The sequence below is a fragment of the Fistularia commersonii genome, chromosome 1, assembly GCF_037954325.1.
Source record: "Fistularia commersonii isolate RoL2024-O1a breed Wild chromosome 1, RoL_Fcom_v1.0, whole genome shotgun sequence".
In the NCBI taxonomy this organism is placed as follows: domain Eukaryota; kingdom Metazoa; phylum Chordata; class Actinopteri; order Syngnathiformes; family Fistulariidae; genus Fistularia; species Fistularia commersonii.
The window spans coordinates 9,523,773-9,545,999 of NC_141284.1; the positions used below are offsets into that span (position 1 = coordinate 9,523,773).

Here is a 22,227-nt window from a genome sequence, read left to right on the forward strand (position 1 = left end):
ATATTTCAATGCAGTGATGTGATATGCAAAGGCATGTTTCTCTTCATTTGAGTATATTGTCTTCTATTACCCTCTTCAGTCAGCACAGACTAGGGACAGCATTCGAGCCTTAACTAAGACTTGAAACTTATCACTCTGGCAGTGACTTAGCATGAATAAAAAAAAACTCCCATTATTTTAAATGGCAGTGTACCATGATAAGAGTAAAACATGGAGGTAGCAGGACTATTGTCTGGTCAAGGTTTTGCTGAGTACAGCAGGCTGATGTTGTCTTTTTAGACAGAATGCAGAGATTATCATTGACAAAGTAGAGCAGTCCCGCAGACAAGCATGCTATTTGCCAGCTCTAAATGCATTTTTAGTGAGAAACATAACTAAAACCTGGTATTTAGATTTAGATTTACATGTTCCCTATCAGGAGGCCCTCACTTGCTCTGTCGGTCCTGTTGCCCTGCAACCCAGACACTGAACCGTGCAATTCAAAGCTGCTTATCATACAGTGGTCTCTTGCTGTCACTAAGTAATGGCATCAATTATATTACCTGGTGAGGAGACACATTTAACCCTGTTTTAAGACACCTACTTGCAAATTTATAATACTGAAAAGGATTGTATTTGCTAGATCTTCTTTTCCTTTTGGTTGTTCCATTCAGGGGTCCCTGTAGTGAATAAATTCCTCATTCTAAAGTTTTAAAATTTTAAATTATTAAAAATAATTTGCTTTCAATGTAAAATATATGATTTTTAATTATTATAAAAGTGTGCACTTTGATAGTAAAACCCTATAATTTATAAAAGCATTTTTCCCCTTACCATGCATGTTGCTTAGTGGAACTTCTGGCATTGCTTGCCCTCAACAATCCTTTTCAAATCTGGTTTATAATCAGTTGTTGCGACTCTAAGCAAGTCCTTCACATGTGTGTCTGTCAGAACAGAGCGATTATTTGATTTCACGTGTTTCAGGGTAGAAAACAGACTTGCAGACGTATGTTGACCCAAACATCGACAGTATCTTAAGCGCAGCCTGTTTGACATTTGGGTACTTTTCCATTGGCACACTTTTCCAGAATTCAATGGTCCCTTCTTTCAAAGCAGGTGTCATTTGGTCCTCCTCACAAAGATCGATCATCTCCAACTCAGGTGCAGCCTCATCTGTGACCAGCGGGGTTTTCAAACACCCCAGCTCCGCATTAAACGGGTCAACGAAGAATGTAATCTGTGGCCTTTTCAGTTGATGATCACGGAACCGGGTCATAAAGCTTTCATACAGGTTTTCAACCATTGTTGCATATCTTTCTGTTTGCTTATTCAGGACAGTGCTGGTGACTTGCCCGCTGAAAATGCATTATATCTTTCTTCTGAATATGCATCTTGAACAGCTTCAGTTTGTTGGCGAACGCAAACACGCTTTGCACCAGGTCAGGTAGTATTTTTGGCTTACCCTGCAGGGTCAGGTTCAGTCTGTCCAAGTGGCACAGAATGTTGACCAAAAAAGCCAGATCCATAGTCCACTTTAGGTCTGAGAGCTCGAGTGCTTATCCTTCTCTTCCATGAACAGTTTCACAGCATCCAAACGCTCAAAGAAGCAACGAAGTACCTTGCCTTTTGACAGCCACCTCACAGTGTGGTGCAGCAGCAAGTCACCCAGAAGGGATTGGTCCAGCTCAGCGATGAGGTTTTTGAATTGTCTGTGGTTAAGCGCATGTGTGCGAATGAAGTTGACAATTTCCATTACAAGCTCCATGACATTATCTAAATTCGGTGATTTAGACACGAGTTGCTCCATGTGGAAATTCCAAAACTCTGGAAAAGATCGGTCAGCTTCGCAAAGCCCCACAAGCCCGTTCACAGATCCGATCATGGCTGGCTCTCCTTCCGTGGCTATCGCAGTTAGTTTCAATATGGGCAGATTTGCTTTCACAAATGCAGCCACCATTGTTTCTTTCACATCTATGCCACAGGTTCTGTCTTTTAATGGCAAAATATTAAGGAGTTCTTCTTTAATCACACAATCTTTTGACAGAGGGCGTGTAAATATTGCCAGCTGAGGCTTGTCTTGTATGTCACAACACTCATCCAAATGTGACGCAAAAATATTCACAGGCTTGAAGGTCAAGTGCAACTGTGATTCAGTAGCCATGTTAATGTCTGATATTCTGTGTTCAACCATGTGGCGGGACAGTCGAATGTCTGATACAGTTCATTTTAGTTTGTCGTTTTCAGGAGACAAGATTTCAACAATGTCTCTGAGGCATGTTTTGACAAATTCCCCTTCATTGTATGGCTTTTTAGCCCGTGCGATATTCCAAGCAAGTTTATATGATGCGAGCGTTACATTCTCTGACTGCTTCATACATTTTTGGAACACTTGTGTCTGCTTTTCTGCCTGACCTTTCAAAGTGACCAACTTGTGCTTGCAAAGTTCAGTCCCCTTTGGAAATTCCTGGTAGATGTTAGCATGGAGTGAACTGAAGTGCCGCTGAAGATTTGAAGGCTTGAAATGCGGCAATGATGCTTGACATATAAGGCAGAATGGCTTGCCATTACGTTCAAACAAAAAATTGAACTCTCCCCTTCTTTTAAAAACATCCTGTTCATCTTCATATTTTCGTTTTGCTGTGCATTTTTTCCCTGCCATTTTGACAGTGAATTTAGTGGGCCTACACACTACTCAACAAGTTTCCCTCCAACGCGCATGCGCGTGAAATGCATGTACTGTAAAAAACACACAAACACAAAATTCAACATGAACATAAGAGCCACACAAAACCGCGCAAAGAGCCACCTGTGGCTCAGGAGACGCGGGTTGGAAAGGCCTGGTCTAAACCTATTCTCTGTATCCTCTTCTCTCACACCAAGTAACTTCATTTCCTCTTTCACTACATCCATAAATCCCCTCTTTGGTCTTGCGTGTTTCTGATACTAGCTATCCCTGTCACTCCCACAGAGAGCTCAGCATTTTGATCTTTGTACCCTCCAGCTCTGCCACTTGTCTTGTCTTGAGTGTAATTGTCTCTAAACCAGCCAACATCACTGGTCTCGACAGCGTCTAGTTACTTGGATCATAAACCTTATTCTTAAATGGCCATCATCACACTTGTCCTCTATTTCTCAAGTATCATCCCACTCTTCAGATCCTGCTGAATAATCTAGCCAGAAACTCCACTGCTTCCTATTTTCAACTCGTGCTGCATCTCCCTTGTAGTTCCTGTCTGCTCTCTTCAGTCCCCTCAGTGTCCCACTTTTTGAGCTGAAAATATGCCTCTTCACCAAGCACTACGCCACTAATCGCACTTAGCCCACAACCCCCCCCCCCTCAAAAAAAAAAAAAAAAAACATGAAATGAATGAACATACAGTATGTATATAGTTCTGAGATGGCTATTTGGTAGAGTGGTCACTTCTGACTTCCGACTACTGGTACTTCGGATCGTCGGTGACTGAATTACAAGTTGCTTTGGATAAAAGCGTTTGCCAAATGACTGTAATGTAATGTAATATAATTTAATCAAACTCAGTCCAGAATTTTTCCTACTCTTCTATCTCACATCCTACCTGTGGGGCAAAATTACCAACAAATGTGAGCATCTCACCTTAAATTTCACACTCATCACTCGATCTGTCACTCTTTTCACCTCCAGAACATCTCCTTCAAACTCCTCCTTGAAGATAACTCCAACTCCATTTCTCTTCCCTTCAATGCCACGATAGAACGATCACCTGGTCTCCTCAACACAAAGTATATCCACTTTGCTTCTCTGCATCACGTCAATCAATTTTCCAGCTTTCCCGATCATTGTTCCAACATTCAAAGTCCCTATACTCCATCCCAGACTCTTTTCCTCTCCTCTTCTCCCTCTTTTACAGACACACCTTCCTTTTCTCCTTTCTCAGTAGCCCAAGTTCCACTGGTTTCCTGTAGGTTATTGGCACCAATGGCAGCCACTGGTAACCAGGCCTCAACCAGTCTGGTATGAAAGTATTCTGTTTGATTTACATATTTCGCTTTTGCACAAGTTTTACACCCGGATGTTCTTCCTGACACAACCCTCTGCATTTATCTGGGCTTTGGACCAACTCGAGAGAACATGGAATGTGCCATCCCCCTGAGGCTCCATTGGATGAGTGAGATCCTAACTAATTCTGAATGAAGAGATTTTTCCATTCCTCTTATGGAATAGGTTATAATCATCATGAAATTATGAAGACTACTTGTGAATGGTACAAAGTCTGACAATAGAAACAGATTAATTTTTTTCATCAAATATCACTTTGGGCTTACCTTATTTTGCAGTGTCTACAAAATTCACATTGTGTTGGCTCTGACAAGGCTGCAGAGCTCACCCTTTGGCTATGGGCTATCTGGCAATTTTAGTTGACATCACCATGGTCACCTTTTTTGCAGAAGTAAATGAGCTTTGAGACCATCATTTTAAGTGACATAGAGATCTTTTTCTGCTGTCAGATAATTTTTCCTTCCCTTCTCTTGCTGGTCATGGCATCTCATGTATTTTGCACTATCAGTCTTCGTTTTCTCTGTTGCTGTTCTCATAGTTAGATTCTAAAGTTGATTTGTCAAACAAAACTTTGCCGCAATAGTTCTGTTTTCTGTTGTCTTTTACCCCAAGAGTTGATCACCTAAGACATTCCTTATACTTACAGAAACAGAAGAATATAAGAATTTCATTGATAATGTCGAGGATAATGGCCAAACTGCTTATTGAAATTGAATTGGCCACAGCTCGTATAGTAGAGTAAGGAAGGTAATCCTTTTCTTTTGGATTGTATCATGACGGAGCTTGAATGAATCCTGTAAAAATGGAACTGTATGATACACAATCCGGTAATTGTTCGCACAAAAAACAGCATCCTTTTAGATAGTTTATAAATATATTGCACCTACTTTAAATGCTCCTTTAAAAAGGATTTGAATCTATTTTTTTCTTCCTTTCACTGTCAGATCACTTGAAGGAGCAATTAGAAATGTGTCAGAGGCAGAGGGCATCTCATGGTAAGATCACAGATACCAATCACGCCACAGAATTTTGAATCCTTGCAGTCTTAAGACATACTTTGAACTCAATCAATCAAAAATTGATCCGGGATATAAAAAGTGGATAAATAGAATTTTTTGTTATCATTTGATGTTTAACGATACAAAATTAAGTTATTTTCATTTTAAACTGTAAATGCAGCAGTGCCCAATTCAAGCTATATTTCCAGTTCTAAGTGGTTGAAATTCTGCCGATTGGAAACTCATACTTCCTCACAATTTTGATCAGTACCATATACTTAAATGAAGAAATTGATAGGACCCCAGAAAACCTAGTCCATAAACTAAAGGCTATTTTTGTCTTATTTGAATCCCAAAGAAGAAAAAATTACCCACTCTAAAGCACTAAAGGAAATGAAAAATGGGGGTGAGGGTAATGTCTCAAAAGACCACAAAACCATATCCTGGCAAGATGGAACAAGAGTTCATGTATAATGTGTTACATAACAGGTATTTATGTACTTCATCTAAAGTTTGTCAATATTCGAATAAAAGCCTTGTCTCTTTTAATTTCAGGTGGAAGGCTGGATCACACAGAGGGCGAGAGCGACTTCGACCCAGTGGAAAAGAACTTACGCAAAAACATTGAGCAAGAAAAGAAGATGTGAGAACAAAATTGCACCAAAACACTTTCAGTTCCTCTCAGTTTGATTGGAGGTGGCAAATGTTTTTTCTGTGTAGATAATAGATTAATTTAAGGCTATAAATATCTCCCATCAGTTATAAAAGCACTGTCAGCCATCTGAAAGCATTAAGGACAGAGATTGAGCATCTGCAGCTGTTATTGGAGAAGGCAAAGTTCAAGCTCCAGAAGGACTTCCTAAAGCACTGGAACCAATCAACTTCCCAAAAACAGGTCGCTAAACTGATATGACTCTTATCTATGTAACATTACTTTAAGCCTTTCTGGTGATTTGACTGGGCTATCATGAACAGGCCAATTTTTTTTCTTTTTTTTTTACCTTAGTCAGAAAGACTTTTCATTTTCAGTATTTTGTGTACTTTTAGAATATAGTTAATATGTAAGTAGAAACAGACCTTGACCCATCCTCTTTTCATAGACAGGAGATTCTGTATCAATCCACCCATCTTCCCCCGCTTATCCGGAGTCGGGTCGCGGGAGCAGCAGCCGGAGCAGTGAGGCTCAGACCTCCCTCTCCCCCACCACATGGTCCAGCTCCTCTGGGGGGACCCCGCCTCGAGACACAGTCTCTCCAGTGTGTCCTGGGTCTTCCCCGTGGTCTCCTCCCAGATGGACATGCCCGGAATAACTCCCCCGGGAGGCATACTGACCAGATGCCCAAGCCACCTCATCTGACTCCTCTCTATGCAGAGGAGCAGCGGCTCTTTTCCGAGCTCCCCCCTGGATGACCAAACTTCTCACCCTATCTGCAAGGGAGAGTCCAGCCACCCTGTGGAGGAAACTCATTTTGGCTGCTTGTATCCACAATTTTGTTCTTTCGGTCACTGCTCACACCTCGTGACCAGCTTCCTCTTCACTATGACAGACCGATACAGAGCCTGCAACGCTGGAAACGCCTCACCAATCCACCCTGCGATCTCCCGCTTCATTCTTCCCTCACTCGTGAACAAGACCCTAAGATCCTTGAACTCCTCCACTTGGGGCAGGACCTCTTCTCCAACCTGGAGTGAGCATTCTGCCTGTTTCTGGTTAAGGACCATGGTCTCAGATTTGGAGGTGCTGATCCTCATCCCAGCCTCTTCACACTCAGCTGCAAAGTGCCCCAGTGAGATAGCAATCATGGCTTGAAGAAGCCAACAGAACCACGTCTGCAAATAGCAGAGACTCGATCCTGTGGCCACCAAACCGGATCCCCTCAATACCCTGGCTGCACCTAGAAATTCTGTCCATAAAAGTTATGAACAGAACTGGTGACAAACGGCAGCCCTCATGGAATCTGGCTGTCACTGGAAACGGGTCTTACAGCTTACAACTGGAAATGAGAGCCAAGCTCCGACACTGATCATACAGGGACCGAACAGCCGTATAACGGGTTCGGTACCCCATACTCCTGGAGAATGCCTCTGGGGCTCCACACGCCAGAATAGCCCAATAGGACTCCTTCTTAAGTTTGACAGCATCCCTCACCAGGGGGGCCACCAGCAGGTTCGAGAGTTGCCGCCCAGACAGACGCTGAGCACCTTACAGCGGCAGTTCCAGTCTGCCGCCTCAGCAATGGAAGCACGGAACATGGCCCATTCGGACTCAGTCTCACCCGCTTCCCTCGGGACGTGGTTGGAGTTCTGTAGATGGAAGTTGAAATTCCCTCTGACGGGGGACTTTGCCAGACGTTCCCAGCAGACCCTCACATTACCTGCCAGATCTGACTGGCATCCTCCCCCACCATTGGAGCCAGCTCACCACCAGGCGGTGATCAGTTGACAGCGCTTTCCCTCTCTTCACTCAAGTGTCCTGGACATGCGGCTGCAAGTCTGATGATACGACCACAAGGTCAATCAAAGACCTGTGGCCTAAGGTGTGTGGGTGCTAAGTGCACAAATTGACACCCTTATGTCTGAACATGGTGTTTGTTATGGACAATCCATGATGAGCACAGAAGTCTATTAACAAAACATCGCTTGGGTTCTGATCGTGGAGCCATTCCTCCCAATCACGCTCTTCCAAGTTGCGCTGACGTTGATATGTGAACGTTGAAGTCTACCAGTAGAATGAGGGACTCCCCGGTAGGAGTGCTCTCTACCAGCCCCTCTAGGGACCCCAAGTAGGGTGTGTGAACTGAACTTTTGTTGGGTGCATAGCCACAAACAACAGTCAGACCCATCCCTCCACCATGAGGTGGAGGGAGGCTACCTTCTCGACCACCAAGTTGAACCCCAATGTGCAGGGGTTCGAGACAGGTGGGCAAGTAATCCGACCGCACCTGCCCGGCGCCTCTCACCGGGGCATCTCCAGGTCTCACGCTGTGAACTGAGGTGAGTTCAACTATATCGGAATCTGCCAGCCTCAAGCACCAGCTGGGCCTTCCCCACCAGAGAGGTGACATTCCATGTTCCAAGAGCCAGCTTCTTTAGCCGAGGATCGGACCACCAAGGTCCCCTGCTCTGGCCACCACCTGGCTCACACTACACCTGACCCCTTGGCCCTTCCTGTGGGTGGTGAGCCCAGGGGAAGAGGGACCCATGTTGTTCCTTCGGGCTGTGCCTGGCCAAGCCCCATGGAGGCCCCGGCCATCAGGCACTCACCATCGAACCCCGACCCCGGGCCTGCCTTTAGGGAGGAGCCCCAATGACCCACGTCCAGGCAAGGGAAAACTAGGTCCAATGTTTGTCTTCTTCATCAGGGTCTTCTGAGCCCCACTTTTTCTGGTCCCTCACCCGGGATCTTTTTGCCTTGGGGACTCTTCCAGGGGCATAAAGTCCCCTGACAACATTGCTCCCATGATCACCGGGACGCACAAACCCCTCCACCACGGTAAGGTGGCAGCTCACGGAGGGGTTAGATGAAAGCTCATGGAGGGGGAGATTCTGTAGATGGAGGCAAATGTGTATGAAAGATCATTTGTTGAATGTTGGTGTTACCGTAACATGGGCCCAAAAAATATTTTTGACAAAAAAAAAAAAAACACTGCTAATTGTTTTTTCAAAAACAATGTGTTCATAAGTTCTGATGAATGATGATCAGTATTTCCGATCGGGTCAAGGTTTTGGAATTTATTACTGATCATCAAAGAGAAAAAAGAAATAAGATAAGGTAATATATTGATGCAACGTACTTTCTAATTAATCCAGCTGTAAGTGGGATGTGTTTTGGTGTCAACATCTGTGGAAGCTTTTTTTAATAACGTCAATTTTTTATGACCCTGACTAGGACTTTGAGTCAGATGGAATCCAATCAACATCGACATCAATCCAGCCATCATCATCTGAAAATTCTCTCTTCAAGTGAGTGATCAACCATTAGAAGTTTGATATTATTATCCAGAGAGATGTAGATTATGTGAACATTTGCCATCTCGTCATCATAGCAGTCAATTTGATTTCTAAACAACAGACAGTCAAAAGCCAAAAACAACAGAAAGGAGAATCCAGATGAATATAAGCCAAATTTGCTGTCTCTTCTATTGCTCGAAAATTGGAACATATGTTTTCATTTGGATTGTTAAAAAGATAACAGTTTTTAATGCTTTTGCACCAATAAATTGCAAGTCTTTTATAGTGACTAACTAATTTTATAGTAAATAATTGTTGTCAGATCTGTTTCGATTTAGCCTCTTATGGATGTTAGACATAGCTCACAGTCAAGTGAAGCAAAATGCAGTACATGCTTGAGATCCAACCATCTGCATTATCACACCATCTTGTGGTTTAATAAAATATCTGCAGGCAATCTATATTGCAACAATTACAGAAAACTGAATGTTCACTTCCTCTTGGTCAATTAAAAGAATGTAATTTCATACATTCGAGCCTTTTTGGCATCTGGGTCTGTGGAGGCAGCTGATAGGTAGTGGCGGGTGAAAAGTAATGCTGCTTATGTAGACTGGTTAGTACAGAGCTACAGAGCTGGTCAACCGTTCCATGGCCAGGATTAAAACCACACTGCTCCTCCTGGATCCAAGGCTCAACAACCCATCAGACCATCCAGCAACCCTGAGTAAACTTTTCCAAGGAGGCTGAGGAGCTGCTACCTTATCGTGGTGGAGGGGTTGCACATCCCAGTGATCCTAGTAACTAAGTTGTCATGGGCTTTATGCCCCTGGTAGGGTCACCCGCGGCAATCAGGTCCAAGGTAAGGATCAGATAAAGCATGGCTCAGAAGACCCCAATGACGACATGGAAAAATGTATCTGGTTTCCTTGCCAGGACGTAGGTCACCAGGGCCTCTCCCTGGGGGCCAAGGGGCCGGGTGCAATGTGAGCTGGGTGATGGCTGGGATGGGGGACCATGGTGGTGCGATCCGCGTCTGCTGAAGCTGGTTCTAGAAACATGGAGCCTTATCTAGGGAGAAGCCTGATCTAGTGTGCGAGGCTGAAAGCTTCTGGCTACATATTGTCAGACTCACCTCTACGCATGGCGTGGGCTCTGGAACCAGACCTGTTGACAGTGGTTAGACTCTTGTATCATCATTATTATTATCATTATTATTATAATCATTATTATTATTATTAGTAGTAGTAGTGGTGTGCCAGCCTCGGGGGGGGGGGGGGGGGGGGGGGGGGGGGGCACAGGCCAGTGTCTCCCTGAGCCAGTCTCAAGCCCGGATAAATGCAGAGGGTTGTGTCAGGAAGAGCATCCGGCGTAATACTTTTGCCAAAACCAAACATGCAATTCAATCATAATAATCAGATTAAACCAGATCGGTCGAGGCCCGGGTTAACAACGATCGCCATTGATACCGATGACCTACTGGGAACCAATGGAAACTGGGCTACTGTAGGTCAAAGAAGGAGAGGAGGATGGCGTGTTCGGAAGCAGAGAGAGAAGAGGAAAGGCAAGATTCTGGAACTAAGAGGACTTTGAACATTGGGACTATGACAGGAAAACAGAGATAAAGATGGAAAGGATGTACAACAGGTCCAGGTGATTAAGGATAGAGAGGGAAATGTATTGACAAATGCTAGAAGAGTGATGGGAAGATGGAAATAGCACTTTAAAGATCTGTAAAGTAGCAGAGATTAGTAAAAGTGAATTGAGGAAGGCATTAAGAGGATAAAGAGTGGAAAGGTAGATGGTTCTGATGATATACCTGTGGAGGTATGGAAGTGTCTTGGAGAGGCAGCGGTAGAGTTTCTGACTAGATTATTCAGCAGGATCTTAGAGAGTGAGAAGATGCCTGAAGAATGGGGACAAAGTGTGATGGTGCCCATTTTTAAGAGTAAGGGTGATGTGTAGAATTGTGGCAACTATAGAGGGATAAAGTTGATGAGCCATACAATGAAGTTTTGGGAAAGAGTAGTGGAAACTAGACTGAGAGCAGAAGTCAGCATTTGTGAACAGCAGTATGGCCTCATGCCTAGAAAGAGTGCTACAGATGCAGTATTTGCTTTGACAATGCTAGCAGAGAAGTACAAAGAAGGCCAGAGGGAGCTGCTTTGTGTTTTTGTTGACCTAGAAAAAGCATATGACAGGCTGTCAAGAGAAGAGGTCTGGTATTGTATGAGGAAATCTGGAATGGACATGTACGTTAGCTGTAAGACAGTGGTGCAGTGTGCTGTAGGTGTAACAAAGAAGTTCAAGGTGGAGGTGGGACTCCATCAGGGATCAGCTCTGAGCCCCTTCTTGTTTGAGTCTGTAGTGATGGATAGGCTGACAGATGAGGTTAGACAGGAATCTCCAAGGACCATGATGTTTGCGGATGACATTGTGATCTTTAGTGAGAGCAGACAACGGGTAGAGGAAAATCTAGAGAGGTCGAGGTATGCTCTGGAAAGGAGAGGAATGAAAGTTAGTCGCAGCAAGACAGGGTATATGTGTGTGAATGAGGGGAACTGGAGTGGAACGGTGAGGCTACAGGTAGTGGAGATCAAGAAGCTGGAGGATTTCAGGTACTCGAGGTCAACTGTCCAGAGCAACGGAGAGTGTGGAAAAGTGGTGAAGAGATGAGTTCAAGCAGGTTGGGATGGGTGGAGAAAAGTGTCAGGGGTACGATGTGAAAGAGGACTATCAGCCAGAATGAAAGGAAATGTGTACAAGACAGTGGTGAGACCAGTGATGCTGTTTGACATAGAAACAGTTCCAATGACAAAAAGACATGAGGCAGAACTAGAGGTTGCAGAGATGAAGATGTTGAGGTTCTCTTTGGGAGTCATCAGGATGAATAGGATCAGGAATGAGGTTATCAGAGGAACAGCACATGTTAGATGTTTTGGAGAGAAGGTCAGAGAAGCCAGACTGAGATGGTTCGGTCATGTACAGAGGAGGGATAGAGAATATATTGGTAGACGGATGCTGGAATTGGAGCTTCCAGGCAAGAGTTCTCGAGGAAGACCAAAGACAAGATTTATGGACGTAGTGAGAGAGGATATGAAGGTAGTTGGTGTGAGAGAGGAGGATGCAGAAAATAGGGTTAAATGGAGAAGGGTGATTTGCTGTGGCGGACAGGAAAAGCCGAAAGAAGAAGAAGAATCTTCACAGTCTGGAGTCTGAGTCTGGTATCTTCAAATTACAATGTTCTCTTTGAAAATGAATGACGATACTGAAACTCCACACTGATTGAATCCTCGCAATACTGTCCAGATTACATTAACACGCCTTTATGACTGTTAATATGAAGACGAAAAGCCTTCAAAAGTCACCACAAAACAAACACTTATCCAAATAAAATGTCCAATTCTTTTTTAACTGAACATGAAACTTTTGACTGACTGAGTGCAGGCCTGGCCAACCTATGGCTCATGAGACAAATGCGGCTGTTAAGTTCATGTTGATTTTTGTGTTTGTGTTTTTTTTTTTTTGCTGTGCGTGGAGAACGCTGGAGCGGCACTTGATATCACAAGTTAAAAAACACACAAACACAAAATTCATCATGAACTTCAGAGCCGCAGCTCGGGAGCCACAGGTTGGCCAGGACTGCTCTAGTGGGTCAAGGAAAATACATTGAACTCTGGATGAAATACTATTTGTAATTCTGGTATCAAGTATGAAGACCTTCAAGCATATGTCTAAATGAAAAGAATATGTGCCATGACATATTTTTGCTGTAGTTCTTATGTATTGCTTATATACAGTTAGGCCCAGAAATATTTGGACAGTGATTTTGTTATTTTAGCTGTCTACAAAAGCATATTCAGGGTACGGGATAATCAATATAAGCTTAAAGTGCAGACTCTCAGTTGTAATTTGAGAGTATTCACATCCAAATTTGAGCAAGGGTTTGACAGTTCTTTAATACATAGCCACCTCTTTTTCAAGGGACCAAAAGTAATTGGACAATTGACTCAGATGGCTGCAAAAAACATAACAAGGCTCCACAGTCTCTTCCCTCAGTAACCTGTCATCAATTAAGCAGTTAAAAAGTCTGAAGTAGATTCCAGGTGTAGCATTTGCAGTCGGAAGCTGTTGCGGTCCAAGGAGCTCTCAATGAAGGTGAAACAGACCATCCTGAGGCTGAAAAAAAGAAGAAATCCATCAGAGAGATAGCAGAAATGTTAGGACTGGCCAAATCAACAGTTTGGTACATTCTGAGAAAAAAAGAGTGCACCAGTGAGCTTGTGAACTTAAAAAGGCCTGGACGTCCATGGAAGACAACAGTGGCTGATGATCGCAGATCCTTTCCATGGTTAAGGAAAATCCCTTCACAACATCAACTCAAGTGAAAAACAGTGCCCAGGAAATAGATGTATCAGTATCTAAGATACCATAAAGATCAGACTCCATGAAAGTAAATACAAAGGTTTCACCACAACGTGCAAACCATTAATCAGTCTGAAAAATAGAAAGGCCAGAATTGAAACACCCAAAGAAGCCAGCCCAGTTCTGGAATAGCATTCTTTGGACAGATGAGACTAAGATCAACCTGTACCAGAATGTTTGGAAGAAGAATTGGAACAACTCATGATCCAAAACACACCACATCTTCTGTAAAACATGGTGCATGCATGGTATGATGGCATGGGCATGCATGGCTTCCAAGTGCACTGGGTCTCTTGCGTTTACTGATGATGTGACAAAAGACAAGCCGCAGGATGAATCCTGAAGTGTATATGCAGCAAAGTTTATTGGACGGCGCTTCACAGTACAGAGGAACATTCATCCAAAACATACTGCAAAAGCAACCCAGGAGTTTTTTAAAGGAAAGAAGTGGAATATGCTGCAAGTCAGTCACCAGACCTCAACCAAATCGAGCATGCATTTCACTTGCTCAATACAAAACTTATGGCAGAAAGAGCCACAAACAAGCAACAACTGTAGACAGCTCTAGCAAAGGCTGGGCAAAGAATCCCAAAGGAGGAAACCCAGAGTTTGGTGATGTCCATGGGTTTGCAGACTTCAGACAGTTATTGCCTGCAAAGGATTCTAAACATTTTACTTAAAGTTATTTTTATTTGTCCAATTACTTTTGAGCCCCTTGAACGAGGAGCGTTTGTTTAAAAATAGCTACAATTCCTACATGTTTTTTCATATATTTTTGTTCAAGCCCTTTAATTAAACCTTAAAGTCTGCACTCCAATTCTGTTGTCTTGTCGTTATTTCATTTCAAATCCAATGTAGTGGAATGCAGAGCCCAAATCATGAAGACTGTTTCACTGTCCAAATATTTCTGGGCCTAACTGTAGACAGCATGCCCTGGCTTTTTAGATCTGCAAGGTGTTATCTCCCCACTTTAACTTGATAGTGAATTATTGCATTATGAATTAATGTATTCAAGCTGTCTTAAATGATAAATGGTGCTCCAGAAAAAAAACACAACCACTCTAAAATGTTCAAATACATATTTGCTTTTGTTGATCTCTAACATCTACCTGGAGCAACAACATTGCTAATTTTTTATTCAGCAACATTCATACATTTCGGTTAAATTAATTTTTAAGTTTTTGCACTAAGATTCTCAAAAATTTTCATCATTATATTTACACGAATGTGTACTCTAATCTGGATATAAGCTGCCCTCCAAACAGTCTGAGTCATTACCAAGTATATTAATGTTACAGAGCCCTTCCCACCCCGACACTCTCATCTTCCTCAATACCATTGACTGGGGACCTTCAGGCTGACGCAGACATCCAGGTTTTCATAAGGGCTAGGCAAAACCTCCTCAAGAGGGCAGGTGACACACACACACACACTCACACTTACACATTTATACGCAGTTTGTATATTTATCCCTATCAGGGCTTGACATAAACTCACATAAAGTCTCCCCATATCAATAACTAAACAGGCTACATCCATGCACTTCTATCTCAACTTGTAATCAAGTCACACCAAAATCCGATTGTATTGTCTGTGTCTTTGAATTTCAGGTACAGCTCAGTACTGACGCAATGCCTTAAGGAAATTACCTCCCTATGATAAAAGGTAAAAGGGCTTTGATAACAAACATTCTTGAGTTTTTAAAGGAATTTCTGTGACAGCAGATGCCATATATCCTCCTGGATATTACTGCCAGTGATAAATGGCTTGCTCCACCATTTCTTCTTCTCCTTTCGGCTTTTCCCGTCAGGGGTCGCCACAGCGAGTCGACTTTCTCCATCTAACCCTATTCTCTGTATCCTCCTCTCTCACGCCAACTACCTTCATATCCTCTCTCACTACGTCCATAAATCTTGTCTTTGGTCTTCCTCGAGAACTCTTGCCTGGAAGCTCCAATTCCAGTATCCGTCTACCAATATATTCTCTATCCCTCCTCTGTACATGACCGAACCATCTCAGTCTGGCTTCTCTGACCTTCTCTCCAAAACATCTAACATGTGCTGTTCCTCTGATAACCTCATTCCTGATCCTATCCATCCTGGTGACTCCCAAAGAGAACCTCAACATCTTCATCTCTGCAACCTCTAGTTCTGCCTCATGTCTTTTGGTCATTGTAACAGTTTCTAGCATCGCTGGTCTCACCACTGTCTTGTACACCTTTCCTTTTATTCTGGCTGAAAGTCTTCTATCACATAGTACCCCTGACACTTTTCTCCAACCATTCCAACCTGCATGAACCCGTCTCTTCACCTCTTTTCCACACTCTCCGTTGCTCTGGACTGTTGACCCTAAGTACCTGAAATCCTCCAGCTTCTTGATCTCCTCTCCCTGTAGCCTCACCGTTCTACCCGAGTTCCTCTCATTCACACACATATATTCTGTCTTGCTGCGACTAACTTTCACTCCTCTCCTTTCCAGAGCATACCTCCACCTCTAGATTTTCCTCTACCCGTTGTCTGCTCTCACTAAAGATCACAATGTCATCCGCAAACATCATGGTCCTTGGAGATTCCTGTCTAACCTCATCTGTCAGCCTATCCATCACCATTGCGAACAAGAAGGTGCTCAGAGCTGATCCCTGATGGAGTCCTACCTCCACCTTGAACTTCTCTGTTACCCCTACAGCACACCGTACCAGTGTCTCACAGCTAGCGTACATGTCCTGCACCAGTCTAACATACTTCTCTGCCACTCCAGACTTCCTCATACAATACCAGAGCTCCTCTCTTGGCACCCTGTCATATGCTTTTTCTAGGTCTACAAAAACGCAATGCAACTCCCTCTGACCTCTCTGTACTTTTCTATTAGCATTCTCAACGCAAATACCGCATCTGTAGTACTCTTCCTAGGCATGAAGCCATACTGCTGTTCACAAATGCTGACTTCTGCTCTCAGTCTAGTTTCCACTACTCTTTCCAATAACTTCATTGTATGGCTCATCAACTTTATCCCTCTATAGTTGCCACAATTTTGCACATCCCCTTTATTCTTAAAAATAGGCACCATCACACTTTGTCTCCATTCTTCAGGCATCTTCTCACTCTCTAAGATCCTGTTGAATAATCTAATCAGAAAATCTACCGCTGCCTCTCCTAGAAACTTACACACCTCCACAGGTATATCATCAGGACCAACTGCTTTTCCACTCTTCATCCTCTTCAATGCCTTCCTCACTTCACTTTTACTAATTTGTGCTACTTTGTGGTCTGCAATACTCCCTTCTTCTACCCTTGCCTCTCTTTCATGTTCCACATTCATCAGCTCTTCAAAGTACTCTTTCCATCTTCCCATCACTCTTCTAGCATCAGTCAATACATTTCCCTCTCTGTCCTTAATCACCCAGACCTGTTGTACATCCTTTCCATCGTTATCTCTCTGTTTCGCCAACCTGTATAGATCATTCTCACCCTCCTTACTATCCAACCAAGCATACAAGTCATCGTACACCCTTTCTTTTGCCTTTGCTACCTCTATCTTTACCTTTCGCCGCATCTCCCTGAACTCCTGTCTGTTCTCATCAGTCCTCTCAGTATCCCACTTCTTCTTTGCTAACTGCTTTCTCTGTATATACTCCTGCACTTCCTCATTCCACCACCAAGTCTCCTTGTCTACTTTCCTTCCAAATGACACACCAAGTACTCTTCTACCTGTCTCCCTGGTAACACTAGCAGTTGTTGTCCAATCATCTGGAAGCTCACCCTGACCACCCAGACCCTTTCTCAACTCCTCCCTGAAGACCATGCAACACCCCTCCCTTTTCAGCTTCCACCAGAGTCATCCTACACACCACCATCCTATGCTGTCTGGCTGCACTCTCACCTACAACTACTTTGCAGTCACTGACCTCTTTCAGGTTACCTCGTCTATACAAGATGCAGTCTACCTGCGTGCTCCTACCTCCGCTCTTATAAGATGCCCTATGTTGCTTTCTTTTCTGGAAAAAGGTGTTCACTACAGCCATTTCCATCCTTTTTGCAAAATCTACCACTACCTGTCCCTCTGCATTCCTATCCTGGATACCAAATCTGCCCATCACTTCTTCATCCCCTCTATTGCCTTCACCAACATGTCCACTGAAGTCTGCACCAATTACCACTGTCTCATTTCTGGGAATATTCTGCATCACTTCATCTAACTCATTCCAGAACTTCTCCTTCTCTTCAGATTCACATCCCACCTGCGGGGCATAGCCACTAACAACATTGAGCATCACACCATCAATTTTCAATGTCAGACTCATAAGTCTATCTGACATTCTTTTCACCTCTAGGACGTTCCTAACAAACTCCTCCTTCAAGATAACTCCTACTCCATTCCTCTTCTTGTCAGTACCATAATAGTAAACTTAAATAGTAAACTTAAACTTAAAGCCTGCTTCTAAGTTTCTAGCCTTACTACCTTTCCACCTGGTCTCCTGGACACACAGTACATCCACCTTCCTTCTCTGCATCATGTCGACCAACTCTCTACCTTTTCCTGTCATAGTCCCAACATTCAAAGTCCCTACTCTCAGTCCCAGGCTCGTTCCTTTCCTCCTCTCTCTCTGCTTCCGAACACGCACTCCTCCTCTTCTTCTTGTTCTTGTTCTTCGACCCACAGTAGCCCAATTTCCATTAGTACCCTGTAGGTCATCAGCACCAATGGCGGTCGTTGTTAACCCGGTCCGCGACCGATCCGGTATGGTATAGTTTTGGTTGACTCGCATTTTTGGTTTTGGCAAAAGTTTTACGCCAGATGCCCCTCCTGACGCAACCCTCTGCATTTATCCGGGCTTGGGACTGGCTCAGGGAGACACTGCTCCGTGCCCCCCCCCCAAGGCAGGCTTTGAGAGACACGGGCCAGTGCCACCCTGAGGCTGCATTAGCTTGCTCCATCATCTGATCTGAACATTGTTGTCTCAAGATATCTGGAACCAATAAGGAACCGCCTGGCTCTGTTGTGTGTTTGAAGATATCATAAATCATGACTCGTGAAATGTTACAGGAAATGACAGCCTTTATGTCGACTGCATTTCATTTTTCTGTCTGAGTGCTTTTGATTGAAAAATAACAAATTTGCGGCAATATTTTTGAAGAATCAGTATATTTTTAAATATATTCTTATTTTGCTTGTTCAAAGCAACAAAAAATAATCCTTGTTGCAGGAAGATAATGCAGATACTGTTGGTGATTTATTGACATCTTCCTTTTAAAATATGTAAAAATAAGAACAATCACTCGAATCTGTAAACAATGCAAAATAAACTGTAGAAGTACTTTGAAAGCTAAGAGTGATATCTTTTGTAAAATAAGTTTATAATAAGCAAATTTTTCATTAAAAAGGATTTGCCTGAGGGTTTCGTAACAATATTTTGTAATACGGAGTGTGTACACAGATGAACATCCATGATTTCTGAAATTTCATATAAGTCAGTTGTTAAGCAGTAAGATGTGTGGGGGTGCTGTTTTTTCTGTTTCTTCAGATTATATCTTCAGATAAAAGCATTACATTTGTATGTTCATGTCACTTCATGAGGATAACATGCTATCCATCCATTGTCTACCGCTTATCCTTCTCAACGTTGCAGGGGATTCTGGAGTCTATTCCGGCTGCCATCGGGCGGGAAGCGGGGTGTACCCTGGACTGGTCACCAGCAATGTTCCCTCTAAGCTGCGCAACTGCGCAATTGCGCACTGCTCACACACCCATCAGCGCACAAGAAAACCTATCCAGCTCAGTGAGCGCACTGCAAATGAATTAGTTATATATATATTTTTTAATGTAAAATTTTGCTGTATAACTCAGTTAGTGACAGGTGTCCAGCCAATCATATGATATGATGCAATTACGCTACGCAACCAATCACGGCGTTGACAGTACTTGGCGTACGTGCCCTGTCCATACACGCTATATCACAATAATAACTGGCTGAGTTACGTGACGCAAATGTAATATGCTAACCCCTCATCGTAACGAAACGAGTGGGCAGTGAATGTGATGCGTCCACTCTTAAGACCAAAGTAAAAAAAGAAAAGCGTCTCTTTTAAGTTGGAATGGCTGTCGTAGTATGTGCAAATAGAAGAACAAGCGGTGAAACTGGGTGAGACTTTTTCTTTTTCGAGTGAGAAAGATGCTCTGCAAAACATGCAGCGAAGCTCAAGTAGTAAGCGAGTTTTATGATGGGAAATTTGACGAAGTGGAAGCTGGACCACCTCAAGCGATACATTCAGCAGAAAAGTCATGAATACTGTTTGAATTATACGAAGACTCAAGATGGGAAAAGGGATGGATACATTATTGCGGGGGAGCGCAAACGACCGGGAGAAAAAGAACGAGGTATCTCACACAAAAATAATCACCCTGCGAAAGTAAAATTTCTCTTTGACAACATTTTACTTGCCATCAAAATGAATGCATCGATGTTTTCTGTTGGGCAAATGAGTTATATTAAAAGTAAACTAATGGAAATTGCTATTGTAATTTGATTCTGTTAATAAGCCGTGAAACTTGCTGTGATCCCCAAGTGTGGTACTGGTGTGTGGCCTCAACGTGCATCTTCTGTTGCTCACAGTTGTGTAAACGCCCTGACATGAAAAATTAGGGGGAACATTTGTTACCAGTCAATCACAGGACCACATCATAGACAGAGACCCATTCACCCTGTCATGCGCACATCCCAACTGCTGCAGGAAGGAAGAAAACCCACATAGACGCGACGAGATCATAAAAGTTCCACATTGAAAGGTCCCCTGTTGGACTCGAAGTAGGGTTGCTTTGCGACCCGAGGATGACATGAAAAAACAAAAAAAGCTCTAAATTCAGAGTTGTACATGGCTCTCTTTGAGACCTGAACTTACATCGGTATACTACTCTGAAAAATGATACAGGTGTAAATAGTAACATCAGTGTATACTGGCCTGGTACTGTGAGTAACTTTAAAACGTGGTTATGCTCAGTTGGCTGAAATCCTGGTTTGATTCCTTAGCTCCTTCTAGCCTGTTGAATTGCTGCTGAGCAAGACACTGATCCCCTAAGTGCAGTCCATGGGCTGCTGAAGTGGATGGTTACTGGTCGTGTTTCATCCATGATGGGATGAATGCAGAGTACAATTTTCTGCAAGATTAATTAAGTTTTACATTTTTGTTTTTATACAGATACATTTATATTCACAGATTTTTCTGGTTGTCTATGACAACTGTCTGCTGTGAAAATGAGTTAAACCCTTCTTAATGGCACACTTAGTTGTCGGTAACACGATCCATCCATTATTGACTGCTTATAGTACTTAGGGCGGTAGGAGCCTATCCCAGCTGCCATGGACTGGTCACCAGTCAATCGCAGGGCCACATATAGAGACAGACAACCATTCATGCTGTCATTCACATAACTGGCAATTTTCCCATTTTTTTTCCAATCAGCCTTTGGATTGTGGGAGAAACCAGAAAACCCAGAGGAAAACCACATTGACAGGAGGGAGAACATGCAAACTCCACACAGAAAGATCATACACATATATATAAAAAATAAACAGGAAAACAGTCACAAGTTGTTTTGTTTTTTAACAGAACCACTGCCTATTAATTTCTTTGTATGATGTATTCTTTGTCAATTGTTCCTAATACTTCATCAACACAGGGAGGAATTTGTTGCAAAATGCACTAAGCAATAGGTAATACACTGACTGTCCTCATGTCTATAGCTAAATATGAATTTCAAAGTATACTGTATTAGAGTATTTGACCAAACTTTAATTAAATGAAATATTATTTCAAAAGATTTGTACAGCTTGTTATCACATATTAACTTAATTGTATGAATAAGGGAGTGATTGGTGGTATGTCTCAATGTGTTGCCATGTGGCCAACTGGCAACTGGTCGAGGGTGCACTCCACCACCTGCCTAATGACACTTTTGATAGGCTCCAACCTCCCCGTGACCCTGAGCGTATGCAAGCGTGATAGAAAATTAATGAATTCCAACATTTTAATTGATAATTGAGACAAGATAACATTTAGTTATTGTCATCTGCTGTAACTGAAAATGAGGAGTCAAGCCTCCCTCAATTTTCAAACATTTGTCAATATTATTTATCTATGTATATCTCTGAGAGATACATTTGCTGATTGTACCAGCAAGCAAAGTTGTACTTTTACCACTTGACCAAATAAAACAATACAAATATATTCAGTCTGCTGTCAGAATCATTGTTATGCATGAAATGTTTGCATGGGTTTTACATTCATTTGTTTGACAGATGACATACAACAATTTGCATCCAGGCAGAGCTTGCCTTCAAGAAAGAATTCTTAAACCCAGTCCTGATACCCATCTTGTCATCACCTGTCATTTTGGTCATCAGGTATGCCTATAGAGATAATTTTTAAAATCCTAGACACTCAAAGTTTTATATCAGGTTAAGTGCTTTTGATACTGACTCAGAATCCTCAAACTTATAGTTTTTTCAATGGAAGTAATACTGTTAACCCCATGTCGCTCAGCTTCACTTCCCTAAAACAGTTCTGTTCAGGAATGTAATCAGAGATTGTAAGACATTTTCTCCTTTTCTTATGTTTTATAATCCCTACAACCGTAGTTTTCTGCACGACCTTTCAAAATATTTTCTTCTTCTTCATCCAACCAATAAGCATGCCCTGCATCTTATTCAAGTTTCTCATTACTGTGCCTGTCCACTCTTAACAATGTGATTTGAAGTTGAATAACACTGTGATTTGAAATTGTCCATACAATACAAAAAAAACAAAACTATTGCAATTACTTGACATGTAACAGTTTATCCTTAAT

The 22,227-nt window shown here is 42.7% G+C and overlaps 1 protein-coding gene across 1 annotated transcript in view; it reads left to right on the forward strand.

Annotated features, from left to right (window-relative positions):
- kif6 (kinesin family member 6) overlaps positions 1-21,511 on the forward strand; it is a 77,874-nt gene extending 56,363 nt beyond the window's left edge. Inside the window, exons 16-23 of the mRNA XM_086146843.1 lie at positions 4,960-5,010; positions 5,569-5,656; positions 5,773-5,908; positions 8,903-8,976; positions 14,685-14,800; positions 14,997-15,051; positions 19,013-19,761; positions 19,997-21,511. Coding sequence (XP_086002969.1) covers positions 4,960-5,010; positions 5,569-5,656; positions 5,773-5,908; positions 8,903-8,976; positions 14,685-14,800; positions 14,997-15,013 — 482 coding nt within the window. The 3' untranslated portion in view covers positions 15,014-15,051; positions 19,013-19,761; positions 19,997-21,511. The remainder of the gene's footprint in view (positions 1-4,959; positions 5,011-5,568; positions 5,657-5,772; positions 5,909-8,902; positions 8,977-14,684; positions 14,801-14,996; positions 15,052-19,012; positions 19,762-19,996) is intronic.
- Positions 21,512-22,227: the final 716 nt, after the last annotated feature.